At 42.7% G+C, this 27,428-nt stretch overlaps 1 protein-coding gene, 1 long non-coding RNA gene and 1 pseudogene across 2 annotated transcripts; 2 read left to right on the top strand and 1 right to left on the bottom strand.

The window, feature by feature from the left end:
• The window catches only part of LOC117397358 (GTPase IMAP family member 9-like), a 5,326-nt pseudogene extending 4,597 nt beyond the window's left edge, over positions 1 to 729 (top strand).
• A 12,041-nt stretch (positions 730 to 12,770) lies between these two features.
• LOC117432869 (tripartite motif-containing protein 16-like) lies at positions 12,771 to 22,709 on the top strand. The gene is made up of 6 exons (XM_059016600.1): positions 12,771 to 13,398; positions 14,514 to 14,609; positions 14,774 to 15,007; positions 15,162 to 15,321; positions 15,606 to 15,671; positions 21,756 to 22,709. The coding sequence occupies exons 1-6, from the start codon at positions 12,817 to 12,819 to the stop codon at positions 22,286 to 22,288; spliced, it is 1,671 nt and encodes a 556-aa protein (XP_058872583.1). The 5' UTR covers positions 12,771 to 12,816; the 3' UTR covers positions 22,289 to 22,709.
• Positions 21,463 to 26,507, bottom strand: LOC131723156 (uncharacterized). Its single transcript, XR_009320146.1, has 3 exons — positions 26,088 to 26,507; positions 23,805 to 23,926; positions 21,463 to 21,809 (listed from the first exon to the last, which is right to left on the bottom strand). It is a non-coding gene; the product is annotated as an uncharacterized LOC131723156 (long non-coding RNA).
• Positions 26,508 to 27,428: the final 921 nt, after the last annotated feature.

Genomic DNA, 27,428 nt, shown 5'->3' with positions numbered 1-27,428 from the left:
GAGAGAGACACAGTGGATCTAATCATGAAGGCTTTCGGTGAGGAAGCTGAGAAATACACAATGGTGCTCTTCACCCGCGGAGACGACCTGGAAGATAATGAGACGATCGCGGAATACATTGAGAGAGGTGATCAGCTCCTCAAGAACATTGTAGAGAAGTGTGGAGGCCGGTGTCACTCCTTCAACAACAAGAAGATGAGCGATCGCACCCAGGTCACTGAGCTGCTGGAGAAGATAGAGAGCATGGTGAAAGAGAATGGAGGCGGTTGCTACACCAATGAGATGTACAAGAAGGCTGAAGCAGCCATTGAAGAAGAGAAAAAGAGGATAATGAAGGAAAACCCAGGTTGCAGTGAGGAAGATGCTAGAAAGAAAGCAGAAGGAAGCAATGCATTTATAAAAGCATTAATGATACTAGGAGCAGTAATAGGAGCAGCAATAGGAGCATTGGGAGGACCAGCAGGAGCAGCAGCAGGAGCAGCAGCAGGAGCAGCAATAGGAGCTGCAGCAGGAGCAGATATAGTAGCTGTGGTAAATGACAAATGTTCAATACAGTAAAGTCCTGCATGAGCCCTGACTTTGTCAGACTCCAGTGTATTTCAATGCGCTTTCTGTTTACTTCATGTATTGTTTCTCCTACTCTCTGTACAATGAACTAAAAAATATTACTGTGGCTGTTTTCAATTTTTAATTTAGCAAGAACCTCAAATAAACTTTAAAACACAATTTTGTTGTATATTCTTTGTTTGCTTGAAATAATTTTTATAAGGGACTGAACAGAACTTTAAGTTAAGGCTGACTATTTTTTGTATTTGATTATTACTCATTTATATCAACTACTATTCAATTCATTATCATTATTATTATTATGAAAACATATAGCTTCATCGAAAAAATAATAATTTTAAGACAGTAAGTACATAAACATAGCATTGCTATGACTACAAGAGGGGGCAGAGATTTTGATAAGGGTATATATATATATAGAATCCATCTCATAAGAATCGGCCGAATACTGAATCTACAAAATCTGTCAAGAAAACTGTTGAATGAAAAACAGACTGGCAGCTACTAACAAGGGATGCGCACGATCTACTGCTTTGAGCCTTTTAGTTCATAGTATTTTTATTACCGAATGGAAATATATCCCTGAATAAGATTTCACTTTGAAAATTACACAGTTTACCGCTAGCCTCCTCCCACCCACAACAGAAATGTCAAAAGAACCGTTTACTTTACAAGAAAGGGGAGCTGCATCTTTGCCATAACCCACTATTTACGGAGGTGTGGTCCAGTGGTTAAAGAAACAGGCTTGTAACTGAGAGGTCACCGGTTCAATTCCCAGCTCAGCCACTGACTCCTTGTGTGACCCTGAGCAAGTCACTTCACCTCCTTGTGCTCCGTCTTTCGGGTGAGACGTTGTTGCGAGTGACTCTGCAGCTGATGCATAGTTCACACACCCTAGTCTTGTATCTTGTAAAGTGATTTGTGATGGTGGTCCACTATGAAAGGCGCTATATAAAAATAAAGATTATTATTATTACATTGAGCAACTATTATAATTTTAAGACAGTAAGTACATAAACATAGCATAGCTATGACCACAAGAGGGGGCAGAGATTTTGATAAGGGTATATCTATCTATCTCTCTATCTATATCTATCTATCTATCTATCTATCTATCTATCTATCTATCTATCTATCTATCTATCTATCTATCTATCTATCTATATATTAGTGGCAGAGTATGGGGAGGAGACAGGTAGTAATGGCACTATGTTACCCAGAATGCACCGGGACTGAGTCAGGACGAGGTTCACCTGGCTCTAATCTTAATGTGAAGCACCTGAGGCTGATTAAACCCTGGATAAATTCAGGGGAAACCCTGTAGACAGGGCTGACAGAGGAAAGTCATGTGTGGAGCAGACCTGGGTGGTCACAAGAGAAAGGTAATGTGTGAACCTTATGCAAAAATTGTAACAATATTGTAACAATAGCCTTTGGCCAAGGCTTATTCACACCCTATTAACAGACCCGACACAGAACGGTACTTTGTAGCACTGTCGTGTACTTTTATAAAATACAAAACAAAAATAAACAAACCAAACCCTAACTACAACTGGACGGCTAAACCGTTTACCAGCCAAAACCCTTTACAAAGGAAAGTTTACTCAAGGAAAGTAAAGTGAACTCTACTCGCACAGAGAGTAGAGCAACTGGATCTCCTGTGAGCCGTCCATGTCAGGCCTGATGAGAAACGAAAAGAAACATCACCGCTTAGCGTCATACAGAACCATTGCAGTGCCGCTGTCTGTCTGTCTGTCATTGAAGATCATTGAGGGTATAGTTAGCACACTGTGGTCCCATTCTACCAGCCTCACCCCATTGTAGCTGCCCTGTACCTGTTGGACCACAGTGTCCTAACTGTACCCTAAATGATCTTCAGTGGCAGGCAGACAGACAGTGGCACAGCAATGGTCATAAAATACAAGTGAACTATGGATGATGGATTACTGCTGAAGTATGAAGTAAATTCAATACAGTTTGGATGAGAATTAAAGCACTAGAGATCTTTGCGTGTATCTCTGTCTCCCCCCAGTGGGTACAGGCGATACTGCAAGCTAGTCAAGTTAAGAACTAATGCCCCGTTTCCACTGGCCACGTCAAGGTCCTGACCGATGGAGTGGGGTGTTAGGAGCAGGTTTAACAGAACTTTAAAATGCCTTCTCACACAACACACAAAAAAAGAAGGGCTTTAAAGAGGCTGCCTGTCTAAAAATGACATCACCAATTTATATGTGTTATCAGTAAATCATACGGACATTTCATACTATTAACTTTTATAATATGTCATTGTCTAATATCAGTTAATAGGAATGGAAATCGAATTTGAAATTGAAGCATTAATGTCTGAAACATGTCCACGTAAAATGTGAAGTTGTTTATCACTTCAGAATTACATCTACTGTACTTTTATATCATGTTACACACACCTTATTTGGCACAATTTCACTTCAATACAGTGAATCAGCCCCTCCCCAGCTGGTTCAATATAACTACATTAAACAAGGAGGGTGTTAGAACTGACATCCAGTTTACTTTGGATATCTCTGCCCTGGAAATACTCAAGTCAGGCAGTAATTCAGTAGCTCAGAAACTAAGACTACCATACCAATTAAAAATGAAAGTGCAAAAGCAGCTGCAATATTGATCCAAATAAAAAGGTCTCAATACAGAATCAGAGTCTGCTGAAAAAAATAAATTCTTTAAAATAAGTAGTTTGTGCGCTCATGAAAAATAAAAACTGAAGACACTGAGCCTTATTAACAATACATATGTGAATAGCTGTAAATGATGGTAATGTTGCTTGACAGGCATTACCACATTGGAGTGTTAGTATAATACACTAATCCAAATGCAGCACATACACTCCTCCATGCTTATGAGGTAATCTGGCTGTAGATCTTGGCACTGGCCATGGAACCATTCACCACACCTCCTGCATTCCACCATCAGCTCCAGTGCAATCCTGTCTGGTCTCCACATCACAGAAATGTACCTCTGGGAGGGGGGTTCTCTCACAGCTCGGGAAAGGAGGAAGAGATCCAGCTACAAAACAAGAAAAAAGATGATCATGCATTTGCTTTTGATCATAACATAACTTACCTGGATCTCCACCCATGCAGAGTGTGAGGCTGTTTGCGATGGTAAACAGTCCACAGTCACTCCATCCCTGCTGCTGCTGTACATGTGGCCACCCGATCCGAACTGTCTTTCCACTGAACTGCAGCAGCGATACGACCTGGGAACGGAAATCATGCTTATTATTAATACCTAAAGAGTCAAACACATTTAAAGTATCTTCCTCACAGCCTATGTTACTTACCGTGACCCAGTGATTGCCAGACACATTGAGAATCTGTACAAATCCCTGAGCCGGTGAGCTGAAGGAGGTCAGCTGTGTCAGGATGGTGACAGCATACAAACCTCCCACCTGTGGGTACTGTCTACGTAGCAGAGCCTGGCTGTGTCCATCACCTCATCACCCCTCCACGTGTGCTGTCCAACACAATAAAACAAATAACTCCTAATTCTGGGGCTCCCCCCACCCCCTTGTCCACACACCCATGAGTCGAAGTGTCCTGCGTGAACTTCATTGAGAATGGCAGTCTTCTCCTCTTCATCGGTCACACGGAGACACTCTCCATTCTTCTCAAGGACATACAGGTACTGACCTGACAGATCAAACAAAAGGAAAGATAATACTACAGTAAATACTTCAATGAGTGGAGGTTTTAAATGAATGTTTTTAAAAAGAATGACCTCAAACCTATTCAAAAGAATGAGAAAAGCATTCATTGTGATGCAGCCCTAAAGACCTGACACTACTGACATGTTGTGGAAAACGGTCTCTGCCAATTATAATGGTCATTTCTTACACTCCTGAGAGAGAGAGAGAGAGAGAGAGAGAGAGAGAGAGAGAGAGAGAGAGAGAGAGAGAGAGAGAGAGAGAGAGAGAGAGAGAGAGAGAGAGAGAGAGAGAGAGAGAGAGAGAGATATGTTTTAATCTTTTAAACCTTTACTTATACACACACACACACACGTTTATCATTTATTTAAATGTCTATGTACGTCTTTAAAAATACTGGACGGCTTCAATAACTTATAATGTATTAATATTATAGCAACAGAACGCTGACATGTCACATGACACAGGGGGGGACGCACATAGCAACAGAACGCTGACATGTCACATGACTCAGGGGGGGGGACGCGCATAGCAACAGAACGCCGACAAATCACATGACTCGGGGGAGACATTTGCCATGACAACGGCACAGAGTGCGCAGTTTCGTGCTGTGTGAATAACGGCGATTTTAAAGAATTTGAAAGAATGTGTTTTTTTTAAGAATTTTAAACAACTTGTTTTCACTTTTATCGTCTTTTCCAGTCCATGTATTACGACACACTCATTTAATCTGAAATAGCTTTGGTCTTGAATTGAAGTTTGAATTTCCATCGACTGGGATATTTAATCGTTTGTTTCTTCATCGCTATACTCGGTGCTTACTTTGTGTCGGGGCTCAGCCCCGGAACCTCTGGGCGTGCAGAGTCATATTCCCGGGACCTCGAGTTAAAAATCTCATTAAACGCTTTCTTTTTAAATTCTCAACACAGTTGTATCAAGTCTGCAAGTTCTTGCGTGCGCGTTAGAGAGACAGTCCGCTGCCACGTTTTTAGCCGACTTTAAATTACTTTCCGATTTCATCTTGAGCGCCTTTAAGTAAGATGTCTCTGGCTGCGCTTTTGTCTTTTATAAAAAAACAAATAAGATTACTTGATTTGAAAAACGTCATGAACGATACAAGCAACTTCTTACACTACTTGGTTTGATTAAATGAGTAGAACACAACAAAATATGAAAGCGGAACATTCATTTCAACAAAGAACAACGACAACTTTTTAATGAAAAAAAATATACTGTAGCCTACTTCAATAGGAACATTAGCCTGCTATATTAAATTAAACCAAAACAATAAATAATAACGATCTGGATCTCTCTTGGCTTTTTCAATTAATATAATTTAATTAATAGAGAATCAAAACATACTAAGATCACTGCTACCTAGCCTCAGTTTAATTGATGGTTTTTGTAATCTCCCAGCGGCTTCTGTTGCAAACACATCACTGATAATAGTGCAGACCGCGGGGCAAACCAATGCGCGTGGGGGGGGGCGTGTTTATTTTAAATCAATGTCGTCCTTCTGGAGTCCTCGGAATGTCTTTTAATGTGTTTGTTTTTTAAACCATTCAAATGCAAAACCATAACAAAACGTGTACACATGCTTTGTTGTATTTATTATTTGTGCTGCGGTTGCCTTTTCTTAATTTCTCTGCTGCACTCCTGCTTTGTATGTGATGCAGAACACGTGATTGTAATCATCTAACACTAGCACGTGCAATACTCTTTCAAATACACGTGTTATGATTTTGAATGCGCGCTTCTTCAGGACGGTATTATTGTCATTGCTTGCGCCCCGGCTCCTCTTTCTTTACACATTAAGCACTGGCTATATATACTGTAGCTGGACCTGGCAACGAGGCATGCAATTTTATAGAGGGGGCTCAGAGGAAGACGCGTGGAATGTCATGGGACTGTATGATACACTTTCATTACATATCGTGCCCGTCTTTAACACTGCATTTATTAAATCAGGACACTCATTCAATCTGAAATAACTTCGGAGCAGTGTTAGAGCTGTAGACTACAGCATAGATACACGGGAATTGTAAGTCCTATTCTGAAATGATGTTGAAGATGATGTGGCAGGTCCACGGATGACATCCTTCCACGTCCCTCAGTTTGTGGTGGTTGTATATCGCGGTGCTCTGTGCTCCCCTCGTTAATGATCGCGTTGCTATAGGTTTTGTGAATGGAGGCTGTTCTGCTGTGAGTATATCGGGGTGCTCTGTGCTCCCCTCGTTAATGATCGCGTTGCTATAGGTTTTGTGAATGGAGGCTGTTCTGCTGTGAGTATATCGGGGTGCTCTGTGCTCCCCTCGTTAATGATTTCAGTTGTGCTTCACAGTTGAAACACAGCTAACTGCGGAACGAGTGATTTAGGAGATACAGACACGGAGATGACTTCAAGGAGGAGGAAACAAAGATGTCTCCACAGCTGCATGGGAACCTCAGCATTTCCCCGGTTCATTATTAATAGCGGGCTGTCAAGACTTGTCAGCGGGTCGAGCGAGGTGAGATAAAGACACACACACGATTATTTAAAGTCGTTCGTGACTCGCATGACTCTGAACAGGTCTGTGTTTCTCTCTCGTCATGAACCAGCTGCTGCCCAACCCAAGGAACTGCTTTGAAGACATTTACTTCCTGTGTCATGTGACCCGCAGCTCGCTTCAGCTACAGTGAAGAGGAGCGCTTGTGCGAGTCGATTTTATACTTCGTATTGTTGAGGATAGTGGATAATAAAACTATATCCATAATAATAATAATAATAATAATAATAATAATAATAATAATAATAACACACATAAATATAATACTAATAATCAGAGTTGAAAGTCAGCCGGTACGCCCCGGAACTGCGTACCGGCAAAACATCTTGTCAAGGTACTTCAATATTTCATCTTATCACAATGATAGGCTGCATCATTTTTTCTTTGTAATTTCCGTCCTTTTCGCTTCTCCTTCTTCGTTGTTCTCTTATTATTGATGTTTAAGCAAAATAACTCAACGTCACGCAGGTTCCGGTCATGTGACTTATGATGTCAGAGTATGCTGACTGCCAAAGGGGCTTCCGCATACTTGTGAACATGGAGTCTTCAAAATAAGGCAGCTTTTGTAAACTGATATTTTCTAAAGACACAAGCATACAACTATTCCACTATAATTATTAAAACTATTATTGTGTTAAATACATAAGAACATAAGAAAGTTTCCAAACGAGAGGAGGCCCCATTCGGCCCATCTTGCTCGTTTGGTTGTTAGTAGCTTATTGATCCCAGAATCTCATCAAGCAGCTTCTTGAAGGATCCCAGGGTGTCAGCTTCAACAACATTACTGGGGAGTTGGTTCCAGACCCTCACAATTCTCTGTGTAAAAAAAGTGCCTCCTATTTTCTGTTCTGAATGCCCCTTTATCTAATCTCCATTTGTGACCCCTGGTCCTTGTTTCTTTACTGCACAATACTGTTATTTTGGTACTGCGTCAGTGACTAGGAGAAAAAGAACGTCTTATTTAGTTTTTCAGGGCAAATCGGGTAACCCTAACGACATGAACAGTGCGAGAAACTCAAGCTCTAATATAAATTTGGTCAGACACCAAAATCCAAGCAGAACAACTGGACAAAACATACAAAAAGATCATAGTTTTTTTTCCTATTAAGTGCTGTTGTAACTGTTAGTATTAACCTGTATATTTAAAGTTCAAAATTAATAATTCAAAATGAAACATAATCTTAATTGATACAAAATTGTTTAAAATACAATGCTCCCATGGCACTCCATTAGCAACACAGACGTTTCCAAAAACGAACCCAGCATTTGAGTAACTGTGATAACAAGAAGCGATCAGAATGATTTCAAACAGCATGAAAAGATAAGGGGCCGCTCTAAAGAAAGAGAAAGAAAAATGACATTTGAAGCGCTGTACTCTTTAACAACGGACTTGTTTCAATTGTGTTGCAGAGGAGAAACACAGCTAACTGAGGAACGAGTGATTCAGTAGAGAGAGGCATGGACCCGACTCCAAGGAGAAGAAGAAGGAGTAAAGAGAATGACCCTCCTGATATGTCACAAGAGCCTGCCAGGTACTGAAAGTCTTTTCTTATTAGTTCACGGTGCGGTGGCATGCTGAATAATACCTTTACTAAGAAGCTGTTCAGGAATCCAAATCACTGAGCTGAGTCTCAAGCCTAGGGTTAGAGTCCAGACCTCCCTGTGCTTTACAATGCTTCCCTATGCTTTACCAGACCTCTCTGTGCTTTACAATGCTTCCCTATGCTTTACCACACCTCTCTGTGCTTTACAATGCTTTACCAGACCTCTTTCTCTCTCATTCACCTCTTTCTTTCTCATTCTCATTTGAAAAACCATGTTAAAGAGTATTAAGAAATGAGAAAAAGTCAGTCTATCACGTTAATTTTTTTTATTAAATCACATTACTAAAATCTGAAATATTAAACATTTTATGGAAATCAGCGAACAAAAACACACACACAATAAAGCAAACTTAAGTTCACTTTTTTAAAAACTGTTACAGCACTGAGTATTGGATGTCATTTTCTAAAATATATATAAAACATAACAATTCTTGTAAAATAAATTAAATACAGTTACTTCATATGAAATCCATTCGTTGCTAAAAACAAATAATTCACCTCGTTTCGCTCTGCAGGTGGCGCCGTTTTACCCCCTAACTTTCATCCAAAGTTGTGTCAGATTGAACATTCCCTTCACCCGAGGAGTGGAGAGGACAGACAGGGAGTTCAATACAAAGGGTTTCTTACAACACAAAACAGTCTAGTTCAGCTGGCAGATTGTTACAGAGGAACCAGAACCCCAAAGCCAAAACCCAGGATAGAGCGGCTCAGTGAATGTGGTTTGGAATCTGTGCAGGAGGGTCATTGTGTCAGAGACGCCATAAAAGGACAGCGTGCCGGCATTAAAGTCCAGATACACTCCTATTCTGGGGTAGTGGTGGGCAGTTATTGCAGTTTGATTGTTATTGTGCCAGGCAGTGTAACTGGAACCAGAGCAGAACAAACTCCAGGACTTGTCATTGAATCCAAGGACACAGGAATGATCCCCTCCTTTCCTGCTGATTCCTTTGTATGTGACTCCTATAGAAGCCCCTCCCCCACTCCACTCAATCTCCCAGTAACAGCGAGTCCCAGACAAACCCTCTCTGCAAAGCACTTGGTGCCAGCTATCAGATTCCAGGATGTCTCTCCTCCGTGTCACCTTTCTGTTCCCTTCAGACAGACAGAGGTTTCTATGCACTGTGTTGGGGTCCAGTGTGAGCTGACAGGAATCTGATTGAAGAGAAGAGGACGGGTAGAGGAGAGACGGTTAGAAAAGTCAAATCACTGAGAAAATCAACAGTCATTGTCTGCTGCATCCTCACATCCTGTTTATGGAAGGTGTGTGTATTGTTTTAATTATTTTTTAATACATTTTGACCACTTTTTTAAACTTTTAAATTGCATTTTCTGCCTCAAGATGGCTTCCTACGGACCGGCATGGACCTCTCAGAACTACATTTCCCATCATCCTCCTGCTCACTGGTAATTCGATCTCAATCACATATGTGAGCAGGAGGATGATGGGAAATGTAGTTCTGAGAGGCCCATGCGGTTACATGGGAAGCTATCTATAAGTATAAAAAAGTGGTGAAAATGTAAAAAAAATAAAAATAATTAAAACAATACACACACCTCACGTAAACAGTTGTAGCAACACATGGGAACATGCAACACAATAAAATACAAAGGTCCTTATGAACCCTTTAAACCCTCTTGCTGTTTGATTGTTTTGTTCATTATAATTCCTCAATCTTATCAAACTTCTTCTATTGGAACTAATCAAATGCAGCTCTGCATACAATTACAGTTCACTTAATGTTCCTACAGGGTATGTGTTGCCATTTTACCCACTCAGACCCCTTGCTTACTAAATATCTTCAATAGAATATTATCCACTCTTCAAATATCTGTCTAATATTTTAATGAGCAATCCATCCCACAAGTGCAGTGACACTGCAATATACATTTACTACCAGCACAGGATGACTGGGAGGGATAGCTGTTCATTTTACCCCACAACTGGTTTCACATGCATTGTACATGTATTAAAAGATGGGATGATTATCTATTCAGAGATACCAAGATATTTAGGGAGAGAAAGGCCTGAGTGGAAAAACAGGCAACAAATGCCCCTCCCCCAGTCATTCTGCATGTATTCATCTGAACCAATACTTGTTGGAGAGGAGTGTAGATTAATGGCTTCACAATTACTAATAAATAATAATAATTGCTGCCCTCAAGCTCCACCCCTCCCTGTTCTGTAGTGTTAGCTCTTCTCACAATGGAGTGACACATCTTTCAATCAAATGTTTCAGTGCAAACAGACTTACATTTTAAAAACTCAGCTCTGTTCCTTGGCTCTGGAGCCTGCAGACTGTAAACTGCAACTTCATTCACTGGGCAGAAAAAAAGAGAGAGAAATAGAATTGAAACACACAACAGTCACTGTCTGCGCCATCCTCAAATCACTCCCTCCTCCCTGCTTCATCAGTCCCTGTTCCCTGCTCCCTCCTCCCTGCTCCTTCCTCTATGCTTCCTTCTCCCTCTTGAATGCTCCCTCCACCCTCCTGCCTCCTCCCACAAGCATCCTTCCTGCTCCCTTCTCCCTTCTCCATCCACCCTGCTCCCTCCACCCTCCCCCCTCCCCCCTGCTCCCACCTCCCTCCTCCCTCCTCGATGCTGCCTGCTCCCACCTGCATCCTCCCTGCTACCTCCTCCCTGCTCCCTCTATCCTCCCTGCTCCCCCCTGCCTGCTCCCTCCTCCCTGCTCCCTCCTCTGTCCTCCCTGCTCCCCCTGCCTGCTCCCTCCTCCCTGTTCCCTCCTCCATCCTCCCTGCTCCCTCCTCCATTCTGCTGCCTCCTCCAACCTCCCTGCTCACCCCTCCGTTCTCCATCCTCGTTCCTCCCTGTTCCCTCCTCCCTCCTCTATCCTCCCTGCTCCCTCCTCCATCCTGCCTGCTCCCTCCTCCCTGTTCCCTCCTCCCTCCTCTATCCTCCCTGCTCCTTCCTCCCTCCTCCATCCTCCCTGCTCTCTCCTCCCTTCTCCACCAGTTATCAGACGTTATTTTTGGTGTTTTGGGGCGATCAGCCAATAATACAACCGTTTCCACCCTTTCTGAGTTTTCATTGGTCAGATTATATGTCAGTCACACAGCCTGATGAACCTGCTGAATGTGAGCTGAAGCAATCATGAAACTTCATCACTGAGAGCCGCAGTGGAACCTTATTATAGTTTAAAAAAATAATGTTTACACACACACACACACAATATAAATAATAATATGTTTTTATATTGCTGATAAATAAAACTAAATAATAATAATAATAATAATAATAATAATAATAATAATAATAATAATAATTGGTGTAAAGGAGTTAATAATAATAATATTGGTGTAAATGGTTAGGGCTCTGGACTCTTGATATCTTGTAACGATTATAAGTCGCCCTGGATCTTTAACCTCAGTGTGGTCCCCATGAGTGTTCATTAATATCTATCTATCAGGAGAGTTTTCAAAATGACCAATTGTATCTGTTCATGAAAACACAGCAGCATGGCTGATTGAAATTAAATCTCTTTGAAATGTTTGATGAAGGGGGTCAGGAGGTGGGGTCCTATTACCTGTAACACAGGAAGGAAGGAAGTGAACGGGGAGAGGAAACCAGTGTGGGGGCTGCAGGATCAATGGGCTTCACCTGAGTCAAAGAGAGTGGAAATAAAGAAGTGTGGAAAACAAAACGAGCAACAGCAAAACAAGAAGGGACTTGAGAGAATGATGTTCTGCTGATGAGAGGGAAGACATTGTCTGAAATGAATAGAACAAATAGTGCACAGATTTGAAAAGTAGGTCCCTTGATTGTAAGCTTTGTTTGAGTGTCTGTTCTGTATAAAATGGTTTTAACTCATGAAATCATCACTGTAATAAATGAGTATGTCAGTAACGTACACACCCTGTCTGATAACACTAGAACATGTCTAGTTCTCATGATATACAGCCTCCCCTGGACTGGAGGGACCACCCTTCACGTTCTCTTAGGGGGGGGGGGGAGCAGTTCAGACTCTGAGCCTCAAGCTTGCCCTGAACTGGAGGGAAGAAAGCAGTTGGTGCTCAGAGACAAGTTTGTGGTTGAGGACTAATGGACTTTGAGATGTGAATTAATGCCCACGAAGATCGAACTCCACCAAACTCACTTCCCTTGTGAACTTCTGAGGATTCAGACCCACACAGAAGTGAAGGTCTAGTGCAGTCAAATACATATTGTAGCTTTAGAAGGGTTACTGTGACAATGCCATTCTCAAACTCCAGCCCCACTCACAACTCTCTCCTCTCCGCCCCTCTCACACTGATTCAGCAGTCTCTGCTCAGCCTGCTTGTCTAAACCTGGCCTCAGTCCCAAACCCCGCCTCTTAGACCTTTACACAACTCCAGGAAATCAGCACAGTGAAGTTTCATTTCTTGTGAAATCGTCAGTCTCTCTGTCTCACTGCAGCAAGATGGCTTCAAAAGTATGGTCAGAGGATCGGTTCAGCTGTCCAGTATGTCTGGAGATATTGAAGGACCCAGTCACTATTCCATGTGGACACAGTTACTGTATGGGGTGTATTAAGAACTGCTGGGATCAGACTGATCATACAGGTGTCTACAGCTGCCCCCAGTGCAGAGAGACCTTTACCCCAAGGCCTGTTCTGCGCAGAAACACCATGCTGGCCGAACTTGTGGAGGAATTAAAGAAGACAGGACTCAATCCTCCTCCTGCTCAAAGTTATGCTGGACCTGGAGATGTGCCGTGTGATTTCTGCACTGGGAGAAAGTTCAAAGCTGTGAAATCCTGTTTGACGTGCCTGGCCTCTTACTGTGAAACACACGTCAAGCCACACTATGAGGGGGCTGCTTTCAAGAGGCACAAGCTGATCAATGCAATTGGAGATCTGGAGCAGAAGCTTTGTGCTGTACACCAGAAGGTTTTGGATATCTTCTGCAGAACAGATCAGACTTGTGTTTGTGTGTTGTGTATTGACAAGGAACACAAGAGCCATGATACAGTCTCAGCTGAGAAAGAAAGGAGTGTGAAACAGGTAAGGGTTTGAACCATTTCCTTGTAGCTATCCTAGAAGATAAGAATTCCCAGGGATATTTAACATGTCTTTTTACTAGGTTATACAGTTTCACATCAGATCAGATTTTAATTGTATATTAAGAGCTATTTAAAGAGCCCTAGTTTTTTAATTGCTCTATCTAAACTATGATGTACTACAATGTATTTCAGGGTGTAACAGGGGCGTTGTTAGGGGTGTGGCTATCGCTGATTGACAGGAGAGACACAGGAGGTTTTCTATGATACAAAAAACACAAAACATTCAAAACAAAACACTGCTCGAAAACAACTAGAAAATAAAAGCTGACCAAACAAGAAAGGAGGTCCCGCTCCAGGAACAGTCTCCCTGACACCTCCTCTCTAGACTTGAGTGGGATTAAAATCCTGGATTTGAATATGCCCTGCCATATCTAGCACACCCTTGATTGGCAAAAACTTGATTTACAATTAAATAAATATACACTATTTACATGTACAGGACCTCAGCCCTGCCTCACAGGGTAAGAAGGATTTGTTCAGCTGTTTTGTGGTGCATTGGAATTTGTAGTGTAAAATTAGCATGTTTTATATTCCTAGTGTTTTTAATATGTATCTTGTGACTTAATAAAATCATAGATCAGTTTCATTGTTTAAGATATTATAGTTTAATTAGTTAAACTGTTTAAAAATGACATTCCCAGCAAAGTCAAGCACCTAATTTAAAAAACAAAAATATGACCAAGATTAATTGAGAGGAACGTGAAGTTACAGAGAGAACTGCAAGAGACTCTCTCTACAACACGGATAGTTTACGTGTTTTCAGGGTATTGGCGCAGCAAAAGTAAATCAGATTCCACACATGTTGTCTGATCTAGTCTGTGCTACAGATGTCTATGGCGTGCAACTGGAACTGAAGAGCAAAATATATTCAAGATCAACTGAGAATTATTGCAAACATTGTAAAGAGGTTAGGGGACAAGAAAATAGAAAATATATTTAAACTAAATTGATTCTGTCAGTTTCAATAGCATACTTAAACAGGCCTGTGTTGGGTGTGACAGGATATCTCTCAATGCCCTGTCAGAAATGTCACTGTGTCACTGTGTTTCTACACAGAAGCAGCTGGGAGAGACACAGACAGAAATACAACAGAGAATCCAGGAGAGACTGAAAGAAATTGAAGAGATGAAACAGGCTGTGGAGTCACTGAAAGTGGGTATTGACAAGAGGGGGGTATTATTATTATTATTATTATTATTATTATTATTATTATTATTATTAAAAGATGGACTGGAACACATCTGCAGAAGTTTATGTCTGATGTGTTTTTGATATCAATTCTAACCATGTCTCCTCTACTGTGTTCTTTCACTCAGAGATCTGCATGCATAGAAATAAAGGAAAGTGAGAAGATCTTTACTGAGCTGATCCGATCCATTGAGAAGATCCACACTGAGGTTACTGAGCTGATTGGAGCTAACGAGAAGGCTGCAGTGAATCAGGCTGAAGGACGCATGAAGAAACTGGAGCAGGAGATTGCTGAGCTAAGGAGGAGAAACGCTGAGCTGAAACAGCTTTCAGAGACAGAGGATCACATCCATTTTCTACAGGTAACATCACTGCTTGTTAGAAAATCTCAAGTCCATAACTGGGACGGTTTCAGACAGACCTCTCCAATTGAATGAATCCTTGCTTTTCCCCAGGAATGTTTTGGACCCCATTCTGTTTCACTGAAAACTCCTTTTCTCCACTTTCCTGTTGTAGAATTTCCAGTCTCTCTGTGCCCCCCCTGAAGCTGGAGACTTACCCAGCGTTACTGTCAATACAGACATCTCTTTTGGGGCTGTAAGGAAAGCTGTATCTGAACTTAAAGACCATATTGAGGACTTCTGCAAGGGGGAATTAGTCAAAATAACCACAACAGGTTGGTGTGAAATAGATTCATTTGGTAGAGATTTCTCAAATAGACCATGGCTTGAGGAGGGGCAGGACTTGCAAGACATTAATAAAGACCTCTTGCAGATTGTTGGCTATATGAATATTGCAGGAGGGAGGCAGCAGGGAAGAATGAGCAGAGAGGAGGGATTTTTACACCTGAAATGCCGTGAATAAGCCTTGTTTCTTTTCAGATTGCTGTTTGGAGTCTTGTGTGTGTTGTGTATTAATCCACATGTTTCAATTCTATTTCTCTCTCTTTTTTCTGGCCAGTGAATAAAGTTGCAGTTTACAGTCTGCAGGCTCCAGAGCCAAGGAACAGAGCTGAGTTTTTAAAATGTAAGTCTGTTTTCACTGAAACATTTGATTGAAAGATGTGTCACTCCATTGAGAGAAGAGCCAACACTACAGAACAGGGAGGGGTGGAGCTTGAGGGCAGCAATTATTATTATTTATTAGTAATTGTGAAGCCATTAATCTACACTCCTCTCCAACAAGTATTGGTTCAGATGAATACATGGAGGGAGGAGGGAGCAGGGAGGAGAGAACATGGAGAAGATATCAGGGAGCAGGGAAAATGGAGGAAGGAGGAGGGAGCAAAGAAGATTGAGGCGGGAGCATAGAGGGAGAAGGGAGCAGTAAGGGCGCATGGATGAGGAAGCAGGGAGGAGGGAGCATAGTGGGAGGAGGGCATAGGGAGGAGGGAGCAGGGAGGAGAGAGCAGGGAAAAAGGAGGAGGGGGGATGCAGCAGGGAGCATGCAGGAGAGATGAGGGAGCAGGTGAATTTTATGAATTGTGACAGGAGTTAAATTAGGCGCAATCCTTATTTTTCCATTTTAAACGTGATTCAAATGCGTTTGTCTAGACTGATGTGAACTGGGGGAACGCTAATCAAAGTTTATCAGCGTTTATATTCATGTAATGTCAACTAGATAACTCTGCTATTCAGAAGAAGGTTCTTTTTTACATGGGATATAAAAAAGAAAAACTGTGTCATGTAAGTTATATTTTGAAAAAACCACGATGTGAAACAACACAGAGCACAGAAACGACACATTTTTGCATTGTCGTTGAGACACTAATGACTCAATAATCATCAATTGAATTTGTAAAGGGGAGGAGAAAAGGTCACACACACACACCCTGCCTCTCACACACACACACACACACACACCCTGCCTATCACACACACACACCCTGCCTATCACACACACACACACACACACACCCTGCCTATCACACACACACACTGCCTATCACACACACACACCCTGCCTATCACACACACACACACCCTGCCTATCACACACACACACCCTGCCTATCACACACACACACCCTGCCTATCACACACACACCCTGCCTATCACACACACACACACACACCCTGCCTATCACACACACACACCCTGCCTATCACACACACACACTGCCTATCACACACACACACCCTGCCTATCACACACACACCCTGCCTATCACACACACACACACCCTGCCTATCACACACACACACCCTGCCTATCACACACACACACCCTGCCTATCACACACACACCCTGCCTATCACACACACACACACACCCTGCCTATCACACACACACACCCTGCCTATCACACACACACACAATGCCTATCACACACACACACCCTGCCTATCACACAAACACACACTCATACACACACACACACACTGCCTATCACACACACACACCCTGCCTATCACACACACACACACACCTTGCCAATCACACACACACACACACCCTGCCTATCACACAAACACACACTCATACACACACACACACACTGCCTGTCACACACACACACCCTGCCTATCACACACACACACACACACACCCTGCCAATCACACACACACACCCTGCCTATCACACACACACACCCTGCCTATCACACACACACACTGCCTATCACACACACACACACACACCCTGCCTATCACACACACACACCCTGCCTATCACACACACACACCCTGCCTATCACACACACACCCTGCCTATCACACACACACACCCTGCCTATCACACACACACACACTCATACACACACACACACACTGCCTATCACACACACACACCCTGCCTATCACACACACACACACACACACCCTGCCAATCACACACACACACCCTGCCTATCACACACACCCTGCCTATCACACACACACACCCTGCCTATCACACACACACACCCTGCCTATCACACACACACCCTGCCTGTCACACACACACACCCTGCCTATCACACACACACACACACACACCCTGCCTATCACACACACACACCCTGCCTATCACACACACACACCCTGCCTATCACACACACACCCTGCCTATCACACACACACACCCTGCCTATCACACACACACACACACACACCCTGCCTATCACACACACACACCCTGCCTATCACACACACACACCCTGCCTATCACACACACACACACCCTGCCTGTCACACACACACACCCTGCCTATCACACACACACACCCTGCCTATCACACACACACCCTGCCTATCACACACACACACACCCTGCCTATCACACACACACACCCTGCCTATCACACACACACACTGCCTATCACACACACACACCCTGCCTATCACACACACACACCCTGCCTATCACACACACACACCCTGCCTATCACACACACACACACACACCCTGCCTATCACACACACACACCCTGCCTATCACACACACACCCTGCCTATCACACACACACACTGCCTATCACACACACACACACTGCCTATCACACACACACACCCTGCCTATCACACACACACACACACACACTGCCTATCACACACACACACACCCTGCCTATCACACACACACACTGCCTATCACACACACACACCCTGCCTATCACACACACACCCTGCCTATCACACACACACTGCCTATCACACACACACACCCTGCCTATCACACACACACACTGCCTATCACACACACACACACTGCCTATCACACACACACACACACACCCTGCCTATCACACACACACACACACACACACCCTGCCTATCACACACACACACCCTGCCTATCACACACACACACCCTGCCTATCACACACACACACACACACACACACCCTGCCTATCACACACACACACCCTGCCTATCACACACACACACACCCTGCCTATCACACACACCCTCCCTATCACACACACACACCCTGCCTATCACACACACACCCTGCCTATCACACACACACCCTCCCTATCACACACACACACACCCTGCCTATCACACACACACACACACACGCTGCCCCATGCAGTATTTTTATAATCTCAGGTGAGCAATTTTTTCCCTTACTCTGCTTAGTTTATGTCAGTGAGTTTTTAAACAGAGAGTGAACTCCATAAAGAATTGTATTTAAAATAGCAACAACTTTGATAAGGTGAACACAGTTTAAAATAAGGTTTGCGTTGTGTGAGACAGTACAGAGAAAACCGCGATTGCTGTGGTCTGTACCAGGAGTGATACGCGACTGCAACCAAAGAGAACACTTTGAACTTGTAACTTAAAAACAGCCCGTTCCCTTTCAAGCACGAAATGGGTATCAACCCCTTTAAAAAATAAATAAATAAAAATACATTTAAAAAAGAAACTCTTCTGATAATAAGCTGACGTTTCCTGTAGTTTTTCAGGTGTTGTGGAGCTGAATTCTTCTTCTCTGCAGAGTGACATTCCTGTTTTGTGTTTGTTTTGTTTTTTTGTCGTCAGGGTTTCCATGGCAATTGTTAGGGAGCGTGTTAAAATGACGCGCTTTCACATTTCTATTTTTCCATTTCTGTGTTCACGGGTTTGTTCTGAGGGTGGTTGTGTTTGCTCACATTTCTGTGAACCCTTTTTGTGTGAAGTGGATTCCCTTCAGTCCGAATCAGAGTGTATTTCAAAGCCCGTTGGTGCGGGTCCGGGTGATTTTTCGGGTGTCCGGTTTCTCCATGTTCGCGGTGACTCCCTCATGGAAATGCAGCTCTGTCCTCAGATGGGATGCGGAGCGGCTGTTGCCGAGGTGGTTCCGATGTTGGAAACGCGGGTTTCTCTTGGATTGATCAGGGAGGGCTGGACGGGTTTCTTTATCAAGCGCTCCCGAGAGGATTGTGGGATGTGCTGCTGTTTAATATAACGTTATAACTACATTAATAACATACGCGTACAGACACCTTACAGGACGCTGCTGAAGAATAAGAATCACACGAAGCTGAATAATGTATAAAGAGATATTAAAAATAAAACATGTCTATATATGTTCGTTGCTGTGAGGGCAGATTCACATCCCAGCGCTTTGGTATCTCTGGGTTTGAAACGGAGCTCCATAAGTGTAACACCAATTATTATTATTATTATTATTATTATTATTATTATTATTATTATTTAGATTTATTTATCAGATATATGAAAACATATTATTTCTATTATTTGTGTGTGTGTGTGTGTGTGTGTGTGTGTTATATTAAACTATAATAACGTTCCACTGCGGCTCTCAGTGATGAAGTTTCATGATTGCTTCAGCTCACATTCAGCAGGTTCATCAGGCTGTGTGACTGACATATAACCTGACCAATGAAAACGCAGAAAGGGTGGAAACGGTTGTATTATTGGCTGATTGCCCCAAAACAGCAAAAAAAAACGTCTGATTACTTGTGGAGAAGGGAGGAGAGCAGGGAGGATGGAGGAGGGAGCAGGCAGGATGGAGGAGGGAGCAGGGAGGATGGAGGAGGGAGCAGGGAGGAAGGAGCAGGGAGGATAGAGGAGGGAGGAGGGAGCAGGCAGGGGGAGCAGGGAGGATAGAGGAGGGTGCAGGGAGGATGCAGGTGGGAGCAGGGAGGATGGAGGAGGGAGCAGGGAGGAGGGAGCAGGGAGGATGCAGGTGGGAGGAGGGAGGATGCAGGTGGGAGGAGGGAGCAGGCAGCATGGAGGAGGGAGCAGGGAATAGGGAGCAGGGAGGATGCAGGTGGGAGCAGGGTGGAGGGAGCAGGGTGGATGGAGAAGGGAGCAGGGAGGATGCTTGTGGGAGGAGGCAGGAGGGTGGAGGGAGCATTCAAGAGGGAGAAGGAAGCATAGAGGAAGGAGCAGGGAGGAGGGAGCAGGGAACAGGGACTGATGAAGCAGGGAGGAGGGAGTGATTTGAGGACAGCGCAGACAGTGACTGTTGTATGTTTCAATTCTATTTCTCTCTCTTTTTTTTCTGCCCAGTGAATGAAGTTGCAGTTTACAGTCTGCAGGCTCCAGAGCCAAGGAACAGAGCTGAGTTTTTAAAATGTAAGTCTGTTTTCACTTAAACATTTGATTGAAAGATGTGTCACTCCATTGTGAGAAGAGCTAACACTACAGAACAGGGAGGGGTGGAGCTTGAGGGCAGCAATTATTATTATTTATTAGTAATTGTGAAGCCATTAATCTACACTCCTCTCCAACAAGTATTGGTTCAGATGAATACATGCAGAATGACTGGGGGAGGGGCATTTGTTGCCTGTTTTTCCACTCAGACCTTTCTCTCCCTAAATATCTTGGTATCCCTGAATAGATAATCATCCCATCTTTTAATACATGTACAATGCATGTGAAACCAGTTGTGGGGTAAAATGAACAGCTATCCCTCCCAGTCATCCTGTGCTGGTAGTAAATGTATATTGCAGTATCACTGCACTTGTGGGATGGATTGCTCATTAAAATATTAGACAGATATTTGAAGAGTGGATGATATTCTATTGAAGATATTTAGTAAGCAAGGGGTCTGAGTGGGTAAAATGGCAACACATACCCTGTAGGAACATTAAGTGAACTGTAATTGTATGCAGAGCTGCATTTGATTGGTTCCAATTGAAGAAGTTTGATAAGATCGAGGAATTATAATGAACAAAACAATCAAACAGCAAGAGGGTTTAAAGGGTTCATAAGGTCCTTTGTATTTTATTGTGTTGCATGTTCCCATGTGTTGCTACAGCTGTTTACGTGAGGTGTGTGTATTGTTTTAATTATTTTTATTTTTTTTACATTTTGACCACTTTTTTATACTTATAGATAGCTTCACATGTAAATGCATGGGCCTCTCAGAACTACATTTCCCATCATCCTCCTACTCACATATGTAATTGAGATGGAATTACCAGTGAGCAGGAGGATGATGGGAAATGTAGTTCTGAGAGGTCCATGCCAGTACGTGGGAAGCCATCTTGAGGCAGGGAATGCAATTTAAAAGTTTAAAAAAGTGGTCAAAATGTATTAAAGAAAAATAATTAAAACAACACACATACCTTCCATAAACAGGATGTGAGGATGCAGCAGACAATGCTTGTTGATTTTCTCAGTGATTTGACTTTTCTAACCGTCTCTCCTCTACCCGTCCTCTTCTCTTCAATCAGATTCCTGTCAGCTCACACTGGACCCCAACACAGCGTATAGATTGCTCTGTCTGTCTGAAGGGAACAGAAAGGTGACATGGAGGAGAGAGACCCAGAGATATCCTGATCACTCAGAGAGATTTGACAGCCGGTACCAAGTGCTTTGCAGAGAGGGTTTGTCTGGGACTCGCTGTTACTGGGAGATTGAGTGGAGTGGGGGAGGGGCTTCTATAGGAGTCACATATAAAGGAATCAGCAGGAAAAGCAGGGATGATTCCTGTCGCCTTGGATTCAATGACAAGTCCTGGAGTTTGTTCTGCTCTGACTCCAGTTACACTGCCGGGCACAATAACAATCACACTGCAATAACTGCCCCCCGCTCCCCCAGAATAGGAGTGTATCTGGACTTTAATGCCGGCACGCTGTCCTTTTATGGCGTCTCTGACACAATGACCCTCCTGCACAGATTCCAAACCACATTCACTGAGCCGCTCTATCCTGGGTTTTGTCTTCATTGTTATGATTCCTCTGTAACAATCTGCCAGCTGAACTAGACTGTTTTGTGTTGTAAGAAACCCTTTGTATTGAACTCCCTGTCTGTCCTCTCCACTCCTCGGGTGAAGGGAATGTTCAATCTGACACAACTTTGGATGAAAGTTAGGGGGTAAAACGGCGCCACCTGCAGAGCGAAACGAGGTGAATTATTTGTTTTTAGCAACGAATGGATTTCATGGGAAGTAACTGTATTTAATTTATTTTTTAAGAATTGTTATGTTTTATATATATTTTAGAAAATGGCATCCAATAGTCAGTGCTGTAACAGTTTTTAAAAAAGTCAACTTAAGTTTGCTTTATTGTATGTGTGTGTTTGTATTATTGTATTGTATTGTGTGTGTTTGTTTTCTATGATTTCCATAAAATGAGTTTTATGTTTATTTTTTCAGATTTTAGTAATGCGATTTAATAAAAAAATAATTTGATTAACTGTGACTTATTTATTAATACTCATTAACACGGTTTTTCAAATGAGAAAGAAAGATAGAGAGAGGGAATAAGAGAGAAAGACGTATGGTAAAGCATAGGGAAGCATTGTAAAGCACAGAGAGGTCTGGTAAAACATAGGGAAGCATTGTAAAGCACAGAGAGGTCTGGTAAAGCATAGGGAAGCATTGTAAAGCACAGAGAGGTCTGGTAAAGCATAGGGAAGCATTGTAAAGCACAGAGAGGTCTGGTAAAGCATAGGGAAGCATTGTAAAGCACAGAGAGGTCTGGTAAAGCATAGGGAAGCATTGTAAAGCACAGAGAGGTCTGGTAAAGCATAGGGAAGCATTGTAAAGCACAGAGAGGTCTGGTAAAGCATAGGGAAGCATTGTAAAGCACAGAGAGGTCTGGTAAAGCATAGGGAAGCATTGTAAAGCACAGAGAGGTCTGGTAAAGCATAGGGAAGCATTGTAAAGCACAGAGAGGTCTGGTAAAGCATAGGGAAGCATTGTAAAGCACAGAGAGGTCTGGTAAAGCATAGGGAAGCATTGTAAAGCACAGAGAGGTCTGGTAAAGCATAGGGAAGCATTGTAAAGCACTGAGAGGTCTGGTAAAGCATAGGGAAGCATTGTAAAGCACAGAGAGGTCTGGTAAAGCATAGGGAAGCATTGTAAAGCACAGAGAGGTCTGGTAAAGCATAGGGAAGCATTGTAAAGCACAGAGAGGTCTGGTAAAGCATAGGGAAGCATTGTAAAGCACAGAGAGGTCTGGTAAAGCATAGGGAAGCATTGTAAAGCACAGAGAGGTCTGGTAAAGCATAGGGAAGCATTGTAAAGCACAGAGAGGTCTGGTAAAACATAGGGAAGCATTGTAAAGCACAGAGAGGTCTGGTTAAGCATAGGGAAGCATTGTAAAGCACAGAGAGGTCTGGTAAAACATAGGGAAGGATTGTAAAGCACAGAGAGGTCTGGACTCTAACCCTGGGCTTGAGACTCAGCTCAGTGATTTGGATTCCTGAACAGCTTCTTAGTAAAGGTATTATTCAGCATGCCGCCGCACCATGAACTAATAAGAAAAGACTTTCAGTACCTTGCAGGCTCTTGTGACATATCAGGCGGGTCATTCTCTTTACTCCTTGTTCTTCTCCTTGGAGTCGGGTCCATGCCTCTCTCTACTGAATCACTCGTTCCTCAGTTAGCTGGGTTTCTCCTCTGCAACACAATTGAAACAAGTCCGTTGTTAAAGAGTACAGCGCTTCAAATGTCATTTTTCTTTCTCTTTCTTTAGAGCGGCCCCTTATCTTTTCAAGCTGTTTGAAATCATCCCGAGCGCTTCTTGTTATCACAGTTACTCAAATGCTGGGTTCATTTTTGGAAACGTCTGTGTTGCTAATTGAGTGCCATGGGAGCATTGTATTTTAAACAATTTTGTATCAATTAAGATTGTTTCATTTTGAATTATTAATTTTGAACTTTAAATATACAGGTTAATACTAACAGTTACAACAGCATTTAATAGGAAAAACAAAAACGATGATCTTTTTGTATGTTTTGTCCAGTTGTTCTGCTTGGATTTTGGTGTCTGACCAAATTTATATTAGAGCTTGAGTTTCTCGCACTGTTCATGTCGTTAGGGTTACCCGATTTGCCCTGAAAAACTAAATAAGACGTTATTTTTCTCCAAGTCACTGACGCAGTACCAAAATAACAGTATTGTGCAGTAAAGAAACAAGGACCAGGGGTCACAAATGGAGATTAGATAAAGGGACATTCAGAACAGAAAATAGGAGGCACATTTTTACACAGAGAATTGTGAGGGTCTGGAACCAACTCCCCAGTAATGTTGTTGAAGCTGACACCCTGGGATCCTTCAAGAAGCTGCATGATGAGATTCTGGGATCAATAAGCTACTAACAACCAAACGAGCAAGATGAGCTGAATGGGGCCTCCTCTCATTTGTAAATTTTCTTATGTTCTTATGTATTTAACACAATAATAGTTTTTATCAAATTATAGTGGAATAGTTGTATGCTTGTGTCTTAGAATATATCAGTTTACAAAAGCTCCCTTATTTTGAAGACTCCATGTTCACAAGTATGCAGAAGCCCCTTTGGCAGTCAGCATACTCTGACATCATAAGTCACATGACCGGAACCTGCGTGACGTCGAGTTATTTTGCTTAAACATCAATAATAACCGAACAACGAAGAAGAAGAAGCGAAAAGGACGGAAAATACAAAGAAAAAATGATGTAGCCTATCATTGTGATAAGATGAAATATTGAAGTACCTTGACAAGATGTTTTGCCGGTACGCAGTTCCGGGTCGTACCGGCTGAGTTTCACCTCTGATAGTATTATATTTATGTGTGTTATTATTATTATTATTATTATTATTATTATTATTATTATTATTATTATTATTATTATGGATATAGTTTTATTATCCACTATCCTCAACAACACGAAGTATAAAATCGACTCGCACAAGCGCTCCTCTTCACTGTAGCTGAAGCGAGCTGCGGGTCACATGACACAGGAAGTAAATGTCTTCAAAGCAGTTCCTTGGGTTGGGCAGCAGCTGGTTCATGACGAGAGAGAAACACAGACCTGTTCAGAGCCATGCGAGTCACGAACGACTTTAAATAATCCTGTGTGTGTCTTTATCTCACCTCGCTCGACCCGCTGACAAGTCTTGACAGCCCGCTATTAATAATGAACCGGGGAAATGCTGAGGTTCCCATGCAGCTGTGGAGACATCTTTGTTTCCTCCTCCTTGAAGTCATCTCCGTGTCTGTATCTCCGAAATCACTCGTTCCGCAGTTAGCTGTGTTTCGACCGTGCAACACAACTGAAATCATTAACGAGGGGAGCACAGAGCACCCCGATATACTCACAGCAGAACAGCCTCCATTCACAAAACATATAGCAACGCGATCATTAACGAGGGGAGCACAGAGCACCCCGATATACTCACAGCAGAACAGCCTCCATTCACAAAACCTATAGCAACGCGATCATTAACGAGGGGAGCAGAGCACCCCGATATACTCACAGCAGAACAGCCTCCATTCACAAAACCTATAGCAACGCGATCATTAACGAGGGGAGCACAGAGCACCCCGATATACTCACAGCAGAACAGCCTCCATTCACAAAACCTATAGCAACGCGATCATTAACGAGGGGAGCACAGCGCACCCCGATATACTCACAGCAGAACAGCCTCCATTCACAAAACCTATAGCAACGCGATCATTAACGAGGGGAGCACAGAGCACCCCGATATACTCACAGCAGAACAGCCTCCATTCACAAAACCTATAGCAACGCGATCATTAACGAGGGGAGCACAGAGCACCCCGATATACTCACAGCAGAACAGCCTCCATTCACAAAACCTATAGCAACGCGATCATTAACGTATAGCTTCGTGACGTCATCACTCTTCGGAATCTCCACGGACTCGGTCAGGTTCTCGTTCAGAAAGACATCCTGGCGGATTCCAGTATCTCACCTGCAATCATCGAGCGCGCAGCTGCTGCTGCTGTAAGAGCCGCTCTACAGGCTGGAACAGCCAGCGCTGCTCAACCACCACAAACTGAGGGACGTGGAAGGATGTCATCCGTGGACCTGCCACATCATCTTCAACATCATTTCAGAATAGGACTTGCAATTCCCGTGTATCTGTGCTATAGTCTATAGCTCTAACACTGCTCCGAAGTTATTTCAGATTGAATGAGTGTCCTGATTTAATAAATGCGGTGTTAAAGACGGGCACGATATGTAATGAAAGTGTCCCATACAGTCCCATGACATTCCCCGCGTCTTCCTCGGAGCCCCCTCTATAAAATTGCACGCCTCGTTGCCAGGTCCAGCTACAGTATATATAGCCAGTGCTTAATGTGTAAAGAAAGAGGAGCCGGGGCGCAAGCAATGACAATAATACCGTCCTGAAGAAGCGCGCATTCAAAATCATAACACGTGTATTTGAAAGAGTATTGCACGTGCTAGTGTTAGCTGATTTACAATCACGTGTTCTGCATCACATACAAAGCAGGAGTGCAGCAGAGAAATTAAGAAAAGGCAACCGCAGCACAAATAATAAATATTAAAAAAGCACGTGTACACGTTTTGTTATGGTTTTGTATTTGAATGGTTTAAAAAAACAAACACATTAAAAGACATTCCGAGGATTCCAGAAGGACGACATTGATTTAAAATAAATAAATAAATAAATAAATCTGCCCCCACACGCGCATTGGTTTGCCCCGCGGTCTGCTCTATTATCAGTGATGTCTCTGCAACAGAAGCCGCTGGTAGATTACAAAAACATCAATTAAACTGAGGCTAGGTAGCTGTGATCTTAGTATGTTTTGATTCTCTATTAATTAAATTATATTAATTGAAAAAGCCAAGAGAGAACCAGATCGTTATTATTGTTTTGGTTTATATAATATAGCAGGCTAATGTTCCTATTGAAGTAGGCTACCATATATTTTTGTCATAAAGTTGTCGTTGTTGTTTGTTGAAATTAATGTTCCGCTTTCATATTTTGTTGTGTTCTACTCATTTAATCAAACCAAGTAGTGTAAGAAGTTGCTTGTATCGTTCATGACGTTTTTCAAATCAAGTAATCTTATTTGTTTTTTTATAAAAGACAAAAGCGCAGCCAGAGACATCTTACTTAAAGGCGCTCAAGATGAAATCGTAAAG

The sequence above is a fragment of the Acipenser ruthenus genome, chromosome 53 (assembly GCF_902713425.1).
Source record: "Acipenser ruthenus chromosome 53, fAciRut3.2 maternal haplotype, whole genome shotgun sequence".
Lineage (NCBI taxonomy): Eukaryota > Metazoa > Chordata > Actinopteri > Acipenseriformes > Acipenseridae > Acipenser > Acipenser ruthenus.
This window is presented reverse-complemented; position numbering and strand designations above follow the sequence as displayed.

Bases quoted from the DNA above. Each gene is read 5' to 3' on its own strand.
- LOC117432869 (XM_059016600.1), top strand. From the start codon at position 12,817: ATGGCTTCAAAAGTATGGTCAGAGGATCGGTTCAGCTGTCCAGTATGT. The intron at 15,322-15,605 runs GTTGGTGTGAAA...TTTTCTGGCCAG, and splicing joins AGTCAAAATAACCACAACAG to TGAATAAAGTTGCAGTTTAC. The intron at 15,672-21,755 runs GTAAGTCTGTTT...CTCTTCAATCAG, and splicing joins CAGAGCTGAGTTTTTAAAAT to ATTCCTGTCAGCTCACACTG.